At 51.7% G+C, this 21,536-nt stretch overlaps 1 protein-coding gene across 9 annotated transcripts in view; it reads left to right on the top strand.

Moving 5' to 3' along the window:
- The window catches only part of SIPA1L3 (signal induced proliferation associated 1 like 3), a 236,956-nt gene that overhangs the window by 120,830 nt on the left and 94,590 nt on the right, over nucleotides 1–21,536 (top strand). For all 9 annotated transcript variants that reach the window (XM_030874393.2, XM_030874387.3, XM_030874389.3 and 6 more), the window contains one exon: nucleotides 18,245–20,074. In XM_030874393.2, coding sequence (XP_030730253.1) covers nucleotides 18,553–20,074 — 1,522 coding nt within the window. In that variant the 5' untranslated portion in view covers nucleotides 18,245–18,552. The remainder of the gene's footprint in view (nucleotides 1–18,244; nucleotides 20,075–21,536) is intronic.

Genomic DNA, 21,536 nt, shown 5'->3' with positions numbered 1-21,536 from the left:
GTTCTAGGTGGCAGAGAGCAAGCGGAGCGGAGGGAGCGCATGCTTCCAGTGAGGGGGAGATGGGCAAACAAACTACTAAATGGAGAAGTGAATTGAAGCCAAGTTTTCTCCAAAGCTAGTATTCTTCAGTAGGATTCAAGGAGCTACTATGAAGTGATTAGGAATACAGGCTCACATTCCAGCCTCATCTCTTCCGGGCTCTATGTGACCTTGGGCTAGTGACACTCCCTCGCTCCCTCGCAGAGCTTCTATTTCCTTATCTGTAAAATGAGGATCTGGGTAGGACCTCTATCAGTCAAGATTGTACTCTGCTACAAGTAACAGAAAGCCAGGGAGCAGCGACATAAATAAGGCAACTAGTCTCTGTTGCACATGAGAAGGAAAGGGAGTGTGGGTGGACCAGGGCAGAGCCACTGGCTGGGAGAATGGGCTCCGTCTGAATCCTTGTGCTGCCGTCCTCAATTCAGCCTCACAATTACAAGATGGCTGCCACACCTCCAGATATGGTATCCACATTCCAGGAAGGAGAATGATGCAAAGGTTGTGCTGCTTTTTATTGGAAAGCAGTAGCTTTACCAGAAGGCCCCTTCACCCATCCCCAGCAGACTTCGGCTTAACCTCTCGTTGGCCAGAATGGGACCCATATTTAGCCATAGCTGCAAGGGAACCTGCAAAACGCAAGCTTTTTGGATGGGCATCCTGCTGCTCCAAACAAATTCAGACTTCTCTCAAGGAAGAAGAGGAGAGTGGGTTTGGATTTGACAACCAGCAGTGATGTCCATGCAGCCATGAGCGTGAAGCATTCAGTGTCGTGCTTAACACGGGAGCAGGCCCGGGTAGAGGGTCACAGTATTCTCACACTGAAGGCCTGAGTTCTTGCTCTTGTTATCAAGAAGCACAACCACTTTGTGCCCAGTTTCCTCATCTGCCCCCTGGGAGTGATTCTCCTTGCCTTAGGGTCAACTGAGCAGCACACTTGTGGAAGCCTGGCTGGGAAGGATTTTGAAATACATCCCACCTAGTAAGAGGGCGGGGACTGGCTTTTGTTTGGAAAACTGTCAGATTTCTTAAAGCTGAGTCCAGCCCTACCAGGTGACTGTCAGCCCAAACACAGTGCCCTGTAATGGCTCATTTGTTCATCGGTGTTCCCCTCTGGTCTGAGCAGTGTAGGTGTGAGAGCAGGAGGGGTGACCTGCATCTCTCTGACCTGTACCCACCTGGTACTCCGTTTAGGACTGAATGCCCTGGAGCTCCTCTTCATGTGAGGAAGCAACCAAATCGTCTCCAGTCTACCTGCTTCTTTATGTCAGCACCACCCCTGTTCTGGGCCAGGCCACTCCTGCGCTTCCCAGGGACGGCTACCCCAGCTCCCAGTGGGACTACACTGTGCTGCTCATCGGGTTCATCAGCTACGCGGCAGGCAGATCGGGTCACTGCCTCCTAAACCTGCAATGGAGGGCAACTCCCGACTCCTAAATACTCCAGGGCCTTTGCGCTTGCTGTTCATCTGTACCCCTCACCTGCTACCACCCCTTTCCCTGCTCAACTTCGAATCCTTCAGGACTTAAACACCACTGCTTCTGAGAAGCCTTCCTTGACCAACCACACCCTGTTCCTGTCCTCTGTCAGTTTATCCTTTCTTTGCATTGTTTATGCTGACATGCGTATTTGGTAAGGGCACTTAATTTATATGCGTCTCCCCCTCCAGCCATAGGGCAGAGAGGGGCTACCTCATTCGCTGCTTTATTACGTAGTCAGATTTCAGGAAACATTCATCTAATGGATGGAAATCAATTAAATGAATGAAAACTTACTGCTTTTTCCCCTTGATTTTGAAAACATGTTCATTAAAGGCAATTTGGGAAAATATAGGAAGGTATAAAGAACACGTTTTCAAAAATCACTGGTAGTCCCAGCACCAAAACGTAACCCCAGTGAACATTTCAGAGGTTTTTTTCCAATCTTTTTTTCTGTGACTGCATCCTTAATGTCATAAGGATGTGCGGTAATTTATTTAACCATTCTGTTGTTGGACGTTGAAGTTGGACCTTTTTTTCCCCCCCCTTTATAACCAATGCCATGAATTTCTTTGGGATCAATTTCCAGAAGCAGCACTGCTGGTTCAGAGGGTAAGAACATTTTTAAAAGCTGTTGCCAGATTGCCTCTAAAAGGTTTCCACCAACTGTGACCATTTAAAAAAAAAAAAAAGTTTGTTGTCCTGGAAGTGAGTTGCTGATTTCCTAGTGTCCTGGCTTCCTTTGAGCTCACAGAGAGCCCCCGCCCTAGTCTCCTAAGGGCCTGGTGCCCCCTTCCAGCCTGTCTTCCTCTGCATTGGCCTTGGTCTGAGTACCCATCCTGCGTGCAGTCCTGGGGCAGGATGTTTGATCACAGTGTTGTTCAAACACAGCTGCAGGCCCTCCCCAACTGTCAGCCAGTCCATGGGCCCGAGAGGAGGCTGGGTACCCAGTCTAGGGTCAGGAGCCCTTCTAGTGCTCAGTGGTGTCACTGCAGGGGCAGGGCTGGCATGCATGCTCCTTACGGCAGCCTGGCCCCATAGCCTTATGCCCTGGAAGCCCTCCTGTATTTCTCAGGTGGGTGCCAGTCCCTCCCACTCTGTCCCCTGCTGTCACTTGGTGAGTTGTCCAGAAACTGCTGCTATGAGATAACCCTGCCCTCCCTGCCTGCCCCCTGCCCCCACCTCGGGGCTAGGAGGAAGTACACGTTCCCCCAGCCTGCCCAGGTTGTTTGTGTTCATACAGGCGATGTGGCCCTGCAGGTTCTGGGAAGTGGAAACCTTTTATAGCAGAGAAAGTGAGCCAGGAGAGTGAAAGTGACTGGGGTGGCTGTGTGAGTGTGTGTGTGTGTGTGTGTGTGTGTGTGTGTGTGTCTGTTTGTATGCACTGCACACAAAGGCATGAAACTGATTCTCAGGTCTTCAGAGTGGGTCTGCAAAGATCAAACAACTGAGACTTTTAAATTGTTTACTTGTTTTTAAAAATTACATATATAATACAAGAGTACGATCTCATTTTAAAAACCAATTCATACAATGCAAAAGACGTTTAAAAACTTTGTTACTGGGAAATGTAACACATGCACAGGGAAGTACATCAGATGTAAATATACAGTTTAGCAAATAATTACAAGGCAAGCATTCCTGTAACCCCCAGATCAAGAAGAGAATCTTGCCAGAACCCGCAGAAGCCACTCCCTCCCCCAGAAGCCACTACTCTCAGGACTTCCGTTCGCCATTTCTTGCTTTCGAAGTTGGGTCACCTGTGTGAACAACCCTGCGTAACATGGTTCCATTTTGCCTGTTTTTGAACTTTATAGAAGTGGAATCATAACCCATATTATGTTCCGCGTCTGGCTTTTTTTTTTGCTCAGGATCATGTCTGGGAGCTGCCTCCTGGTTTTGATATCAGTGCATTTCTGGTATTAAAGCTCGTTTTCATTGATGTACAGACAAGCCTTACGAATTCTCATGTTTGTGCATTTTGTTTGATGAGTATTAGAAAAAAATAATGACTCCAACACTGATATTATTAAGCCTTTAATAAACGAGTTGGTTGAAAGGACCGTCTTAAGTAAATAATAGTACAGGTGGTCTGTTAAGTAAATAACAGTACAGGTGGTCTGCGATTGTGTCAGTGGAGGTATGTGACTTCGGGAAGTTTGGGAGCTTCAGGGTCTAGGACAGGATGATCACATGTACACACACGCCACTCCCCTCCCTGGGGTCACTGCTTACAGCTGGAGCTCAGCCTTTCAGATTTTAGCTCTGTGTTGACCTAGGTGGCTATATAGATATAAAATAGGTAGCTGGGGATTTTTTTTTAATACTAATTTTTTTTTTTTTTTGCTAAGAGGGTGTGCCATTCTTCTAAATTACTTCTTGGGATTTCTGAGTTTGTTCTCTGATTAAAGCAGCCAGTTTCCTTATAAGATTGTATACTTCAGGAGGGGGGTGAGACTGGATATATATACATATATATGGTCTTGGCCTGCAGATGTTGGGAACTTGGAATCTGGAAGGGAGTTAACAGAGGGACCAGGCAGAGGCTGCCAGCCTGGAGCACATGACCAGTGGTGAGTTAACATGGGATTGTGACCCGGGCCTGAGATGTGCACGGCTGTGGTGTGGCCATCTGTGCGTGCACATGTGTGAGAGAGACACACAGAGGAACAAGGGCAGGGACATGGAGAGACAGGAACAGGGACACAGAGGTAAAGGAGAGACACAGAAGCATGGGACCAGTTGGCTGGCTAACTTGCTGGGTGGCTGGTTGGTTAGTCGGCTGTCTGGCTTGGTGGCTGACTGGGTGTCTGGTTGGTTTTGGTTTTGGGGTGTTTTTTTTTTTATGGACTCAGGAAATCCAAGACTCCCTGGACTGTGGAGGGCTTCCCCTGATCTCGGCGCTGCTGTGAACCTAGGGATAGAGAGATTAACAGTGGCTGCAGGCATTTGGGTGTCTGATCGCCCCTCCCGCCATGAAGGTACTTTGAGTGCAGCTGCTTTGTCTTCATTATTATTGTGTTCTGTTTTGTCTTGTTTTGTATTTTTCTTTAATCCTGAATGAGGATGTACGAGTGCTTATTATGTGCCATTACTGTGGGGAGTGGGGCCTTACGGGAACATCTTGGGCTCCTCCAGCAGTCCAGTGAGGTGGCACTGTTATCCTCTCTGGTCTGCGTTGGGGCCGGGATTTAATCCCAGGAGATCTGACTCCAGAGCAGAAGCCTAACTTCTGCCATAAAATTACCCAGGGACAGAGGGCAGGCACTTATCAAAGACCCACCATGTTCACGGCTCTATCCCTGCTTTTTAGAGATGACAGTAGTTACGATGGCCTTAGAGTCACCCACCTGGGTTCGAGCCCCACCTCTGCCTTTTCCCTCACTGGGTGATCTCAAACAGGTAACTTGCCGCTCTGAGCCTCAGTGTTCCTTTCTGCAGTGTGGGGCAGAATGGTAGAGCCTTCCCCCTGGGAGGCCGCATGGGTTGAGTTAGGGCCAGGTGTGAGGCCAGTGCTTCTTAGCGGGGCTGCCGTTGTTAAGTGTAGCTGAGGGAACTGGACCATGGGAGCAGGCCTCCAGCCTGGGCTCCTGGCTCCGTAAGTGCCAGATTTTGCTCTCACTTTTGACAACTTGGACTCCTGTCCGTGAGTGGTCTCAGGACAGACTCTGGAGTGAGTCAGAGTTCAGAGTTCTGAGACCCAGATTCAGACCCCTGCTCCTCTGACCTTGGGCAAGTGATGTCCCCTCTCAGAACCTTGCTTTCCCCATTCTGAAATGGAGGCGATGAGAACACTGCCTCCACTGGTCACTAGGAAACTTGAATTCAGTGTTTTGTGGCACGGACTCTGCAGGGGGGCCTGGCACTCTGGATGGGGGAGGGGGGCAGTTAGGATGGTTACTGTTGGCAGCTGGGTGCCACCCAGGATAACAAGGCCCAGCTATGTGTGTCCCCCTCACCCCCCTCCCCTCCCACCACGGGGAGCCTTCCTGGCCGCGGTGTCCCTGGTGGGCTCCACTGCTCCCCGCCCCTCACCCCAGAGTCGTCCTCAGGTGAGGACAGGCAGAGCCCGAGACACCTCCAGCCTGGCCCCCCAAGAGCAGGATGAAAAGAACAGGGCTTTAACAGATGTTCTTTGCCAAGGATTCCCTGGCTCTGTTTAATCAAGACTGTCAAATATTGATTTAATCTCTAGACCCAACAGATGTGATCTTAGCAGGTTTCAGTGGCAATTAGCTGGGATTAGTTAGCAAGTCAGGCTCCAAGCTGACAAGACAACCATCTTCTAAAGGAAGTTTGGCCTGGCTACAGGAGTGAGCCCTGCGGGGGGAACGTACTGCATATTTAACCACCAGTCCGACCTGGGCAGCAGCAGCCACGAGAGCAGCCTCAGAAGTGGTGTCCTGGAAGCCTCTGTGGGCCCAGCGTTGCCCCACACAGTGATAGCGGCAACACTCGGGGTTTCGAGGCAGCAGCCGTAGACCAAAAAGCTTCAATATCAAAATAAACGGCATGGCCATACCAGTGCATGTGGCTTGACATTGGGCCTGGCTAGAGCCAGGAGATCCCTCGAGGAATGTCCAGCTCCCTGGAGCAGGGGTTGTGCCCCTGATTAAGTCTTCCCAGGAGGGGCTCCCCTGACCTCAGAGGCCCGTAGCCCAGCTCTGTCACTGTATCCCCACTCCACGAGCATGGCTGCAGCTCCTGGGTGGGCCTGGTGCATGTGCCTGTACTTCAGGAAGCATCCTTTTTTTTTTTTTTTTTTGTGGTACGCGGGCCTCTCACTGTTGTGGTCTCTCCCGTTGCGGAGCAGAGGCTCCAGACGCACAGACTCAGCGGCCATGGCTCACGGCCCCAGCCGCTCCGCGGCACGTGGGATCTTCCCGGACTGGGGCACGAACCCGTGTCCCCTGCATCGGCAGGCGGACTCTCAACCACTGTGCCACCAGGGAAGCCCAGAAGTAACCACTTTTAATGGTTTGGTGGATGTCTTCCTAGACCCTTTCTTGTACGTTTTATAGAATTTACGTATATACACGCTCACACTAACAAAATCTGTCCCCCTCTTATTTAAACCAAATGGGGTCATGCTACACAAACTATTTCACAACTTGCTGCTTTTCCTTCCCAAGTGGCAGCGTAGAGTAAAAGAGTATAAGGTAGGAAGCTGGATAGCCTCGGTTCAAATCCCAGTGCTACTGGATTCTAGCTGAGTGACCTTGGGCAAGTTACTCAGCCTCTCTGGACTGAGTTGCATTGGCTTTAAATGAGCATGGTCCCTCAGGCTTGTCATGAAGATTAAATGGGTGAATGTGTGTAAGCATTTCACCTGGTGCACAGTAAGCACTCGGTAAGTATGAGCCATGCTCATTCCCTTCAGGCCGTGTGGACAGTCTGCATGCACGACACCACATGGTGCTACCTCACTGTTTGTCACAGCTGCGGCACCTTCCCTGGAATAGAGGCACCCAGTTCACTTAACCCATCCTCTGCTCGTGGGCATTGGGGCTGTTCCCAGCGCTTCCATATTACAGCAGTGCGGCAGTGTGAGCACCCCTGCGGTTGAACCACCTTGAGTCTGTCTTTCAAGGTGCGAGAAAGACTGGGGTGAATATCCGAGGAAGAGATTCCTAGAAGGGGAATTGCTGGATACAAATAAAAACAATATGCACACCTACATTTTCAATGCATAATTCCAGTTCATTCTTCCTATTTCCCCAAGGGGAAAAAACCGATACCGATTTAACTCTGACTTGTGTGGGACCCTCACCTGTTTTGAGCGTAATAGCTGTACATGGCTGCCCTTGCCCCTGTGGGGACTGCCCTTGACTCCTAGGTAGGAATGTGGAGCCCTCCTGGATGCCTGGGAAAGTTTAAATTAGAAACACCCATCCGCTAGGCTCTGACATTAAATATGAAAGTGCAGGTTCTCACAGTGTGATACTGTGATATAATGAGAAAAATATTTTGGTCTTCATTCAGGTTCCTGGCACAAGAGCTTCTAAAACCCTTGGAATTTCCTGAGAGATATGGGTGATACCATCCTTTGTTATTCAAAATAAGCTCCTTTGAACAGTACCTGAGTTTATGCTGAAGAGGTGACTCTTGGTGGAACCCTGAATATCTTCAGGATGGGGCTGGTTGCCAGAGGAACCAGCCACGTGATTAGAGGCTTGGGACTTTCAGCCCCACCCTCCTGACCTCTGGGAAGGGAGAGGGGCTGCAGATTAAATCACCAATAGCCAGTGATTTAATCCATCAGGCCTTCATAACAGAACCTCCATGAAGCCCTAAACAACACGGTTCAGAGAGCTTCTAGGTTGGTGAACGCATGCACATGCTGGGAGGGCGGCACACCCCAAACTCCACAGGAACAGAAGCTTCTGCACTCAGGACCCTTCTAGACCTCATCCTGTGTATCTCTTCATCTGACTGTTCATCTGTATCCTTTATAATAAACCAGGAGTAGGAAGTAGTGTTTCCTGAGTTATGTGAGCTGTTATAGCTAATTATTGAACTTGAGGAGGGGGTCGTGGGAACCTCTGATTTGTAGCCAAGTCAGACAGAAGTGTGGGTAACCTAGGGACCCACTGCTTGCAGTTGGGGTCTGAAGTGGGGACGGTCTTATGGGACTGAGCCCTTTACCTATGGGGTTTGTGCTCACGCTGGGTAGTTAGTGTCAGGATTGAGTTAAATTGTGGGACACCCAGCCCTACGAGAATTGCTTGGTGTGGAAAACCCACACATTGGGTGTCAGGGTTGTTGAGCATACGAAACATATCACAGTAGTACATGGCCACGGTCAAGGCCCTGCTCATTGTTCTTTGGGCTGATGGAGCAGTCTCTGCCATGATACTTTCTAATGAGATTTCCATCCACCTTGTTTCCTGGGGGAGCTCTAAAGTGGTCCTGTGTATGCTCAGGTTTCCAATAAAGTGGGGAAAGATATAGCGGGGAGGAAACAGATTCTTAATCTGAAATCTGCTGAGGTGTTGCTGACATTCCAGAGCTTTGTCCTTATGAATTGATTTCAAAGATACTTGCGTCATTCATGTATTCACACGACACACCCATTGGACCTGCTGTATCTTTTATTTAGAGCATAGGTGTGTCAGACTGTCGAGGTTTGAATCCCAGCTGTGTGACTTGGCCATGTTACCCTTGCCTCATCTGTAACACAGGCATGCTAGGGTCCCTACTTAATAGGGACACACAAGTTAATACACCCCACGAGGGTAGCCCCGTACCTGGCCCATCAGGAGAACTCATAAGTATTGGCCTTATTGTTATAAGCATCACCACCATATCATTCCTCTCCTCTACCCGACCCATGTGGCGAGAACAAACTTTAGACCTCAGTCCACGACAGACTTGGAGCTGTTCAAGGTCTAAGGAGAGCAAAAGATACTCAGAGGCTTAAAAATCCTGTGGGCTAACTCTCGTAGTCGAGAGTGTGTGCAGTCCAGAGCCCTGGGAGCTCAGGGAGGGGAGGACAAAGGTGATTCTGCCTGGGGTGTGGAGGGGCTGGCGGGAGGCGTGCTGGCCAGCAGCACCGGAGGCGAGGGGCGTGGACAAGGCTCCCTGGAGCGGCAGTCCCCTGAAGTACCTCCTGCAGTGGTCACAGTGCCCTTCAGACCAGTAATTGTCACCAAAGGTGACCCTCTCAGCCTGTGAACCACCTGGTCCTCCCCAGACCACACCCCGCCTCCAGGGCCTCTCGCACACCTGCCCTCCTGCCCCTCTGCCTGGGCCCGCTGTGGCCAGTGTGCTCACTCCCTCTGACATTTGTGGCCTCTCGAGGCTTGGTGTCAGACGCTCCTCTCTTTGCTCTGTCCATTTCTTCCTCTCTCCTCAGCCCTGGCTACATGTTGGAATCAGCTGCAGAGCTTTTAAAAGACACTCAGGGGCTTCCCTGGTGGCAGTGGTTGAGAGTGCGCCTGCCGATGCAGGGGACATGGGTTCGTGCCCCGGTCCGGGAAGATCCCACATGCCGCGGAGCAGCTGGGCCCGTGAGCCATGGCTGCTGAGCCTGCGCTCCGCAACCGGAAAAAAAAAAAAAAAAAAAAAAGACACTCAGGCCTGGGCGCCACCCCAAACCAGCTGATCCAGACTCTCTAGGGGTGGGGTGTGAACACCTGTATTTTTATTAAGCTCCTCGGTGCCTCTAATGGACAGCTGGGGGAGAGAACCACCGTCTCAGACAACCCAAGAGAGCCTTATATGTGGGCCGCTCCCAGCTTTCCTGCCCCAGCACGTCAGCCTCGCTCATCAGCACACCTGGGGCACGGCAGGCGCCCTCTCTTGATGCAGACCCCAGGTCAGAGGGCACCCCCTCTCTGAGCCTTCAGGGTGGGACCTCCTCCCAACCTGTCACAGCATTACATTTTATTTCTTTATATGGCTGACTACCCTTTGAAGTTCCCTTGTTTTCTGTCTTTGTTTACTTATTTCTCTGGCTTCCTTCTACTGGAAGTAAGTTCTTAAGGGGTGGGGAGCGTGGTCTGCCCTGCTCAGGGCTATATCTTCAGCTCCTATAACAGCACATAGTAGATGCTTTAAGAAATTTATTGAATAAATTAATGGATTTTAAGTGCTTAGTGTTTGTGGAATAAATGAGTTATACATGCCTAGTAAATGGTGAATAAGTGAATAAGTTTTTAGTGCTTTTTTTGACTGAATGAATTTTTTGGACTGAATGATTTGTAAGAACGTGATAGATGTGGGAATTCCCTGGCGGTCCAGCGGTTAGGGCTCCGCGCTTTCACTGCCAAGGGCCCAGGTTTCATCCCTGGTCGGGCAACTAAGATCCCACAAGCCCTGCAGTGTGGCCAAAAAAAAAAAAAAAAAAAAAAAGAATGTGGTAGGTGGTTGTTATATGAGTGAGTGAATGAATGAATGAGTTTTAAGGACTAACTAGTTCTTTTTTTTTTTTTTAATTTATTATTTTTGGCTGCGTTGGGTCTTTGTTGCTGCCCTCAGGCTTTGTCTAGTTGTGGCGAGTGGGGGCTACTCTTCGTTGCGGTGTGCGGGCTTCTCACTGCAGTGGCTTCTCTTGTTGCAGAGCACGGGCTCTAGGCGCACAGGCTTCCATAGTTATGGCGTGCAGGCTTCAGTAGCTGTGGCTCGCAGGCTCTAGAGCGCAGGCTTACTAGTTGTAGCGCACTGGCTTAGTTGCTCCGCGGCGTGTGGGATCTTCCCGGACCAGGGCTCGGACCCATGTCCCCTGCATTGGCAGGCAGATTCTTAACCACTGCACCACCAGGGAAGCCCAAGGACTAACTAGTTCTTACTGGACAAATGAATGACTTGTATGTGCCCCGAAACTACTGAATCGCCACTGTGTCCCTGGAGGAGTCATTGTTCTCCATGAGCCTCTGAGAGTAGCCCTCAGACTTGGTGCCACAACGCTGAGCTATCCAGAGCTCACGGGTCCCACTGAGCCCCCATCACAATGACTGGGTCGTGTTTCCATAAAGGAGAAACATCTGGAGTAGACCAGGGCAGCCCTGGACACAGAGGCTGTATAGGATGGAGGCCCTGGATGCCTACTTAGCAACCCTCTCATCTAAGGCCTGTGAAGGGGCAGCACACATACACACACACACACAGACACTGTCTCTCCCCCCAACACATTACTTTCAGCTTCTTCCCAGGGGCAGACACACTTGGGCACCAAGCAAGCCCTACCTACCCTCAGGTCACGGACCCCAACTGAGACGGTGCTTCCTGGTCCAGAATGAAGTCATTCATCCACTCATTTATTTAGCAGATATTTATTAATGGCCTACTGTGCGTCAGGCTTGTGCCACAGGTGCAGGCAGTGACTCACATTCAGTGCCTCACAAACTTCACATATGGGAAACAATTAATTACGTGGTAAATTACTTACATATATGTATATATTTTTAATATTTATTCATTTTTGTTTGCATTGGGTCTTAGTTGGGGCATGCAAGGTCTTCCTTGGGGCATGCGGGCTCTTCATTGTGGCGCGTGGGCTTCTGTCTAGTTGTGGCAGGCGGGCTCCAGAGTGCGTGGGCTCTGTGGTTGCGGCACGCGGGCTCTTTAGTTGAGGCACGTGGGCTCAGTAGTTGCGGCGCGTGGGCTTAGTTGCCCCGCAGCATGTGGGATTTTAGTTCCCCAGCCAGGGATCGAACCCAGGGATCAAACCCATGTCCCCTGCATTGGAAGGCGGATTCTTAACCCTGGACCACCAGGGAGGTCTCTACTTACATATATTGATGCAGGTACCACCAAAGGGAAATGCAGAGAGCTCAGGTTGGGGATTGAACTGGTTGGTGAGAAACGAAGCTTAGGTGGAGAAAGTGTCATTTGTCCTGAGTCTTGAGAAAGAATTACCTAGGTAAAGGAAGGCGAGCAGGAATGGCATGTACAAAGGTCCTGAGACAGCAGGGAAGATGGGTGTGAGGGGAACTGAAAGAGGGACATTGTGGCCTGGGCTCCAAGAGCAAGGGGAAGAGGAAAGGGAGCCTGGAGGACTGAGAGGAAGATTTTGAATTTTTTTGTGTGGAAAAGGGCCCTTAGGAGCACAGGAACAGAAGCAGAGACACCAGTGAGGCTGTGGTGTAGTGAACCGGTGAAAGTCACAGCAGCTCAGACCAGAGGGCTGGTGGGAGAGAAAGATGGATTCGGATATGCTGTGGGGAGAGTCAACAGGACATGGGGTGGTGAATTGGACGTGTGGAGTGAGGGAGAGGAAGTGTGAAGGATGACATTGACGTTTCCAGTTTGAGCCCTTGGGTGGAAGTAAGTGCCTTTTGCTGAGATGCAGAGGAAGCAGATGGCCAGTTGCATTCCTGTTCTGACAGATATTCTGGTGTACCACCCTGCTGACATCTCTTGTCTTGATTTGGCCAATAAAATGTAGTTTGCAGAAGTGACACGTGTCATTCCTGAGCAGGAACTTTAAGGGCCATTGCATGGTTCAACCATGTCTTTTCCCTCTGAGATTGGCAGGGTCTCAGGTGAAGGGCTACTCCCTCAACTGGGAACAAAGCTGACATGAGCGGGGCCCTTGGCCAACCCATGATGGACATGCAGTATGAACAAGAAACAAACCCTTGCTGTGTAAGCCTCTGAGCACTTGGGGTCCTTTGTTAGTGTAATGTAGCTCAGCCCGTCCTGACTGTCCTGAGAAGGGGCAAGTTTTGTGGTTGGGAGAGGTCAAGAGTCAGGCTGGGAATGTTCAGTTTGCAGTGCATATGAGATACAGACATGGTGGTGTCAAGTAAGCAGGTAAGTGCCTGAGTTTGGAACTCAGAAGAGCAGTTGTATCTGGAGATCATTTGTTGTGTGTCACCACTGAAGAAAAGGAGAATCACGAGGCGCAGGAGGCTGCCTGTGATCACTGGGAGGGCTGGTGCCTGAGCTCAGGACTGCCTCACTTCAGGAATGAAGCAGCTGGGGTCAGTCCCAACTCTGCCACCTCACAGTCATATGGTCTGGGACACATTCCTTCCTTCCTGTTTCCTCGTGTGTAAGCTGGAGATAATAATGATATCTACCTCATGGAGCTGCTGTGAGGGTTAAGAGAAATAACAAATGTCGGGTGCTTAGACAAGGACCTGGACCACAGAAGGGTCATACGTGGTAGCTGTTGTTACAGATGTTGTTTTGTTGTTGTTTTGTCATGTAACTAAAATGTCCAGAGGTGGGAAGTGGAATCGGGTTGGCTTCAGGTCCAGGCTTGATGTAGAGACTCAAATGATGACTACAGCCCCCAGATGGTCTGTAACTCTCAGCCCCTTTCACAGATGGTTCTCCCCTCATGGTCACAAGATGGCTGCAGTGATTCCATCTTTCACATCCTCTCTGGCTCGGGGTAAAAGGGAAAAGCACAGTCTTCAGCCCCAGCACTTCTAGCAAAGACATCACTAGGTCTCTGGTTCTGATTGAGTTGTGTGATTTGTTCCTGACCTTGAGAAGAAGCCCTCCTCTAGCCCATTGGGTGGAGGTCAGAGCGGGCAGGTTCTCAAAGGGAAATCTGGGCTGTTGTTGGAAAAAGGAGTCATGGAGGCTAGGGGAGCAAACTACAAATGTCTAACACTGGAAGGCTTGTGTTTTTCCCTTTTCCTCTGCTCTGTGAGGTTCTGGCAGATATTGTGACCCCACAGAGCAGGGCCCTTCAGAGCCAGGACACTGGGGCCATGCTGCTGGCCTGTCCGCCTGCTGTTCTAGCCTCCAGGCTTTGGGGGCCTGATAAGGAAACATCCTCTCAGGTCAGAGTTCCCCAGCTTCTTTACAAATGACAGTCTGGGAGCTCTTACACAGATACACCATTAGTTGCCCGCTCTTCTAACAGACCCTGACGTTTTCTGGGAACCAGTGTGGCCAGCCCCAGGGATGAGTCCTCAGTGGCCCATGGGCAATCAGGATGATCGTAGACTCTGGCTGGCTTCACCAGCTTCTCTGGCAACCGGAGTGGCCATACGGGACCACATCCTGGCCAATGAGACATAAAAGAATGTCTGTGGAGGGAGGGGCAATGTTCTGGCAATGTTCTCCTTCCTGATTAGGGTCAGATCGGTAAGAACACTCTTACATCATCCCTTTCTTTACCCCTCGCCAGTAGTTCAGTGAGAGGCATGGCTGTGGCTGCCAGCTTGTGACCACGGGGCCACAAGCCAAAGATGTAAGCCAGCAGCACACTGCGGGACGGCAGTGGGGGAGAAAGAGAAAACGCCTGACGTCATTTCCCTGTACCAAGCGTGGAGCTGCCATATCTGGCCTCCTTGTTACATGAGATAATGAAGTGTCTTCATTGCCCAAGACACCATTGGACGGTATTGTTACTTGCAGCCAAATGCCTCCCACCTGACTCACCCACTGTCGCTTGCTTCTCATTGTGCCACTGCCTTGGCCCCATTTGTTCCCCTCCACCATCCACAGGTGCCTTCTTTGCACACAGCACCGTGTCTTAGTCAAGGTCCTCAGATGCCGGCAGCAAAAGCCTTGCTTGACAGTCTTGGGCAGAGGCAGATTTATCAGTGGCTTACAGAATCAACAGGAGGCCAGAGGAGCAATTGTAGAAAACAGGCAGGAGCCAAGCAACACTGGAAGAAAGGAACACCAGGGCCCCTAGCAAGTGACATGTAGGAAAAGTCAGATCCACATCCCCCGCTACTGCAGGACACCCTCCAGCCTTTTATGCTCTGCTGAGGTCCTGTGCCCACCCCTGGCTGTGCTTCTGTAATTGCGGGGAAGAACTCCTGCCAAAGATATGCGAAGGAACGGTGATAATAGCAGGGACCATGAGGTAGATGGTATTATCCCCATTTTACGGATTGAAATTGAGTCACAGTTTCAGTAACCAGTCCGTGGCACACCAGTATCTGAACCCAGGCAGTCTGGCTCTCATAACAAGAGGTTCCCCATCAGGAAGATCAGAGTGCTTCTAGGAAGAGGGAGTTCGACAGAGACAGCTAGAAAGGGACCAGTGTGCACCGGTCCCTGAATCCCAGAGAGGCTGTGGGTATCACACACTCAGTCTGTGAACGTCACAAGGAGACTCAGCTGCACCTGCTCGGGGAAGGGATTTGTGCAGAGACTGGGGCCTCAAGAACATCTGTGTGTTTTCATAGAAGGGAGCAAAGCGAATTGGGGGTTTCCGACTGAGCTGAAACAAAATGCCATCAGCAAAGCCCATCTGTCAGAGGTGTTTGCACAAGCAAGTCAGGGTCGCATCGGGGCCACTGCGTTTCCCAGCCAGCCCAAACGTGACCTCAAAGGACTAATCCTCTGCCAGGCTGACCCAAGGGCACAGCTGGGCTGCCAAGCGGCGCCAACAGTGCCCTCAGCTGGTCGGGATACCCCAGCCTGGCCTGGGATCCGGGGCCTAGCAGAGTTTGGGGCTGCCCTCAGGCCCTCATCTCTGGCGAAGCTGAAGACCAGTCACCGAAAGTCACAAACCAGCAGCCCCTGCTCAAATCAGGCCCACATACTTACTTTGTTGGACCTCGTTGTGGTGTGTGTTGGTAATTCATCTGTTGACTAAGAATACATGTAAGTAATGCAAGTGGTAGCCAGTGGTGTGCAATAAAAAGTAAGGCTCCTTTCTGCCCCTTCTTCCAAAACACAGATCCTGGGGATACACAGTAGCTCACATTCTTTTTTTTTTATTTTTTTTAACATCTTTATTGGGGTATAATTGCTTTACAATGGTGTGTTAGTTTCTGCTTTATAACAAAGTGAATCAGTTATACAAGCTCACATTCTTATGGGGGGAGGGAGGCCAGGAATAAATCAGAGACATAAGTGAGTATAAGTACTAAAGAAAATAAATGAAGCAGGGATGGGGCTGGGAGTGGAGAGGAAAGATACCCAGTTTCCCTCCCCAGGGGCAACCACCATGAGCAGTTTCTTGAAAGTCCTTTTAGAGGTCATCTCTGCATGTTAGTTTGTTGCTGTCGTAGCTGTTGTTTTTGCTTTTCAGGTTGGGAGATGTTGCATACAGTTCTAGATTCTGGTTTCTCTTGAAAAATCCCATGATCAGGCATCCACATGCCTGCAAGGCTTGTTTGCAGAAGCTGAGGCCCAGCTGCCTCTTTAGAGGACGCTCTGCTGTCCAGGTCCCCACGGCTTCACCTGGCCTCCATCTCCCCTAACCAGCCCAACCCTGGGTACTCTCCACTTTCCTGCCCCTTCTCTGCCACCTCCCCTGTATGCCTCCCTATGGTACCTTCAGGAATGCTCATGGGGAACCAGGAAGAGGGCGCTTTGCGCCCCAGCCCCACCTCTCCCCTCACCTGGTTCTCACTTTCTCAGAGGCTATAGGCTCCCCTTCTTTTTTGCTCCATGAATCTGCTTCATGCTTCCCCGGCGGTGCCTCTCTGCCAGCTAACTCCATACCTCTAGGCATGAGTTGTGAAATGCCTCCTACACGTGTACACGTGTGCGTACACACACACTCATACACGTGCTCACACAGGAGGCCTTCCACTTACTCAGAAAGCACCAACACTCACTGACTCACATGAGTCAGGCACATCACTCACAATGGCCATGTCCAGTTCCACATTCCAAGGGAAAGTAATTGTTAGTCACCTTGAGTCAGATGCCCAGGCCGACCCAGCACTCTGCTGCCCTGAATAAAATCAGTACTGTTGGCAGGAGAAAGAGGCACAGCTGCTGGGACAAGCAGCAGTTTCTGCCACAGGCCATGATCCACTTTCCCCTTCCTTCCCCACTGAGGGTTTCATCTTCCAGAAGCTCGGGGTAGAGACAAAGGGAAGTGATCCTGCAGAGTACTTTATGTTGCCGGGCAGAAGAAGAATGAACTCCCTTCCCCAGAGGTGCGCAAGTCAGGATGCACTAAACACATCAGGTCAGGTGGAGGCTGTCTGTTCGCTCATTCATACACTTGTGAACAAGTGTCCTGGACACTATTCCAGGAGCTGGGGCTACATCAGTGAACAACACAGATCGCCCTGCCGTTCTGGAACTGATAATTTAGTGATGGAGATAACCAGTAAATAGCAAACTAATTTCAATTAGTGGTAACCTCTAAGGAAAAAGAAGAGAGCAGAGTGACAGAGAAAGGCTCCTAGAGTGGTTTGGGAAGGCTTCATTAAAGAATGAATATCAAGTTAGGGAACCAGCCTGGTGAAGGACCGAGGAAGGATACCCACACATCCTGGATGGGGCCTGATATGTCAGAAGAACAGAAAAGAAGGCCAGTGTGATGGGAGAGGCACATCCCTTAGTTGGGGCTGGGGAGAGGCAACAGGGAGACTGGCCAGTCCTGTGGGGCTCATGAGCCAGTGGAAGGAATTTGGATTTTATTCTAATGCAGTAAGAAGCCACTGGGGACCTGTCAGCAAAGAAGCAATAGGAGCTGATCTGCCAGCTCTCATAGTATCAATATTTATTAATCACATAGATTTCTAGAGACATTCCCTCCCCCAAATCCACCAGTGCTCATGGTGACTCCTCCATCTTTTTCACTTCCTTTCTGGCGGGGTGGCTGGTCAGGTGGACTACAAAACAGATGGACAACCGTGCAGCCTCTGTGTACAACCACCAGTAGACAGGACTCATGGGGGGCAGAGGAACATGTGCAGTGACACCACAGGGAACAGTCAGCCAGATCCTGAAAGTGAGAAGCGCCGCAGGACAAGTGACCTCATTCCTTCCATAAGTAAATAGCATCAAGATGGGGGAGGGGGGGTTGTAGAGTAGTGGAGACTTAAGAAATATATATGCCAAAGCAGGGTACAGATCTTGTTTGGATCCTGATTTGAACAAGTCAACTTTCAAAAGACATCTTTGAGACAGTGCGGGGAAATGTAATGCAGTTGGGGTATTACATGACATTAAAGAATTCTTATTTATTTAGATGGGTATGATAAAGGTATCGTGGTTACTTTTTTTTTTTTTGAAGGCCTTATATGCTAGCGATACAAGCTAAATTATTTATAGGTAAAATGGCCTGATGTCTGGGATTTATTCTAAAATATTGTGCCAAAAACAAAGTGGAGGAGTAGGGGAACAGATGAAACAGGAATGGCCAATAGTTAATAGTGTTGAAGCTGGTGGGGTGGCTTATCGTGTCCTCCTCTCTGCTTTGGGGTATGTTTGAAATTTTCCATAGTAAAACGGTTTTTGTGGTTTTGTTTGTTTTTAAATGAGTAAAGCTGTCAAAAACAAAAGGTCATTCTCTGGGAGCAGTATAACGTCACATCTCACCTTTGCCTTTTCTCCCTTTTCAGCATGGCAGGGAAGGCACCCCTGCAGCCTGCCAGCCCTCGCGCACACCTGCTGCTTGCTCGGCTCCGCTGAGCCACTCAGTCTGGAGGCCCCAGGACAGCGCCTGCCTCGTGAGGTTGTCCTGGCTCAGTTGTCCACAGCGATGGTGGAGAACTGGACTCCACAGGCTCACAACCTTCCCGACAGGCTTCAGGGGCCAGAATCCTTCATCCTGGGACTGGTGGCCCTGAACAATGGCTGAGGGCCAGGGGACCCCATAAAGTTAGTCTACAGCTTTCAGGGGCCAGTAGCACTCCAGTGCCCGTGGACTATGGCCACCTATCGGCCCATTCCCAACGATGGTGTGGACCTGGCCGTCAGCTGTGGGACCAGGGCAGCCGATGTCCTCCCCGGCCCGCACACAGGGGACTACGCTCCCATGGGATTCTGGGTCCAGAACGGCAGCATGCCCCAGGCTGTGGGTGAGAGCCCGGCCAGTGCCACCACCCGCCCCAGTCCCACCACCCCCGCGGTGCCCAAGATGGGCGTGCGGGCAAGAGTGGCCGACTGGCCACCCAAGCGGGAGGCCCTGAGAGAACAGAACAACCCCAGCCCCTCACAGGACACAGATGGCACAAAGGCCACAAAGGTGGCCCATTCCATGAGAAGCGTACAGAACGGACAGCCCCCCACCAGCACCCCGGCTTCCTCAGGGTCCAAAGCCTTGCACCGACTCTCCAGGAGAAGGTCTAAGGATGTGGAGTTCCAGGACGGGTGGCCCCGGTCCCCCGGCAGGGCCTTCCTCCCGCTGCGGCACCGCAGCAGCAGCGAGATCACCCTCAGCGAGTGCGACCTGGAGGACGCGGCGGAGCCCCGGGGCGCCCGGCACACGGGGGCGCTGCCGCTCTTCCGCGAGTATGGGAGCACGTCCTCCATCGACGTGCAGGGTGTGCCCGAGCAGAGCTTCTTCGACATCCTCAATGAGTTCCGCAGCGAGCAGCCCGAGGCCCGGGGTGCCCCGAGCCTCACTGAGCTCCTGCGGGCCGATCCCGGCCGACACGTGGCGGGGGGCGGCAGTGGAGCCAAGGGGGACGCCCGCAACGGGCAGCCCGCCAAGGACGGCCTGCTGCCACTGCAGCCCATGAAGGAGAAGGAGAAGGCCCGGAAGAAGTCCACGCGGGGCCTGGGCGGTGGGGATGCGGTGGACTCGTCCATCTTCCGGAAGCTGCGGAGCAGTAAAGCCGAGGGCGAAGCGGCCCGGTGCCCCGGGGAGGCCGAGGACGGCCGGAGCCCCCCGGAGGCCAGCAGGCCGTGGGTCTGCCAGAAGAGCTTCGCCCATTTCGACGTGCAGAGTATGCTGTTCGACCTCAACGAGGCGGCCGCCAACCGGGCGTCCACGGCCCAGCGGCGGAACACGACCACCGGGGCCTCGGCCGCCTCGGCCATGGCGTCCCTCACGGCGTCGCGGGCCCACAGCCTCGGCGGCCTGGACCCCGCCTTCACCAGCACGGAGGACTTGAACTGCAAGGAGAACCTGGAGCAGGATCTCGGCGACGACAACAGCAACGACCTGCTGCTCAGCTGCCCGCACTTCCGCAACGAGATCGGCGGTGAGTGCGAGCGCAACGTGAGCTTCTCCCGGGCGGCCGCGGGCTCCACAGGCAGCAGCGGTGGGGGCGGCGGAGAGGGCCGCCCTCCGGAGCCCACCCTGAGCGCCTACCGCACGAACGCCAGCATCTCGGTGCTGGAGGTGCCCAAGGAACAGCAGAGGACGCAGAGTCGCCCACGGCAGTACAGCATCGAGCACGTGGACCTGGGCGCCCGCTACTACCAGGACTACTTCGTGGGCAAAGGTGAGGTGGGGGCAGACAGGTGGGCAGCACCTGGTCTCTGAGACTGTCACTGCTCATTCATTCGCTGCCAGGCCCTTCCTTGGGCACCGAGGGTGCAGAAAGACACAAGACCTCCCTCAGAGAGGGGCTGTGACGATGCAGGGAGTCCAGCCTCATGACACATGGGTAGCACTTTAAAACCCCGAGCTACATGAAGCAGTAGATATGCATTAACTTAGCAAATATGTGCTTGGGTCAGCTATGTGCCAGGGCACTTTCTAGAGCTGGGGGATACAGTATCGACCAGCTTGAAACAAAAACCTTGTCTTCCTAATGTCTTAGTGGGGTAAGACAAACAATAAAACTAGATAAATATGTAAGGTGTGGTGAGTGGCAAGTGCGGTGGAGAAAAGTAAAGCAGGGAAGAGGGAAACAGTGTCAGTGCTGGGAGTTGCATTTTCAGTAGGGAATGGTCAGGGAGGGCCTCCTAGTGAGTGCCCTTTGAGTACTGAGGTGAAGGAGGTGAGGGAGGGAGGCTTGTGGAGATTGAGGGCAGTGTTCCTGACACGGGAAACAAGTGCAATAGTCCTGGAACACTGGAGGAATAGGATGGAGGCCAGTGTTGCTGGGACAGAGTGACTGAGGGAGAGTGGAAGGAGCTGAGACAGGTGACAGGGGCAGATCATGTGGGACTTTGTGAGCCACAGTGAGGACTCTCACTTTTACCCTGAGTGAGATGGGGCCGCAGGAAAGTTCTGAACAGGAGAGGGCCTTGATCTGACTCAGGTATTCTCAGCCTCCCTCTAGGGAACAGGCTGTGGGGGCAGGGGGAGCTGGGAGACCGAGGAGGAGGCTGCTGCAATGGTCCAGGCAGGAGATGGTGATAGGGAGGTCTAGGGGAGCCTAGGAGGGGGGAAGAAGCTGGCAGGTTCTGGATTCCCTTTGACGGCGGAGCCGTTGATGTTTGGAGGGTGTTAACACAGGCATCACACATGGTTAAGTTCATTAGTGCTGATGAGGCAATCCTAGGAGGCAGCAGAGCATAGTGCAGAGACTACAAACCCAGGCAGCCTCGGGGACCAGGCAGGAGACAATAGAGGGAAGCAGACCAGGCAGGGACTGCACAAAGGGCAGCTCCTGCTCAGCTCCAGCTCACTGTTGTCATCAGGAAGTATAGACAAGCTCAGTGTTGCCAGCCTTTCCAATTTTTCTAGATTCTCCTGAAATTCAGATTTTTTTAGTTTGGATTCTCCTATATCAATTCAGAATTGAATTGATATAGTAACAGGCTTAAAACAACATAGAAGTTTATTTGTCTCACATAAAGAAGTCTGGAGATGTGCAGCCCAGGACTGGTATGGTTACTCCTCAGAAACAGTGGAATGCCAGCCTTAGTGCATGGCCTCCGAGCCCTCAGGGTGGTCTCCTGGTCCAAGATGGCTGCTGGAGTTCCAGCCATCACATCCATGTTTCCAGGCAAAGA

Source organism: Globicephala melas, chromosome 19 (assembly GCF_963455315.2).
Source record: "Globicephala melas chromosome 19, mGloMel1.2, whole genome shotgun sequence".
Classification (NCBI taxonomy): Eukaryota; Metazoa; Chordata; class Mammalia; order Artiodactyla; family Delphinidae; genus Globicephala; species Globicephala melas.
This window is presented reverse-complemented; position numbering and strand designations above follow the sequence as displayed.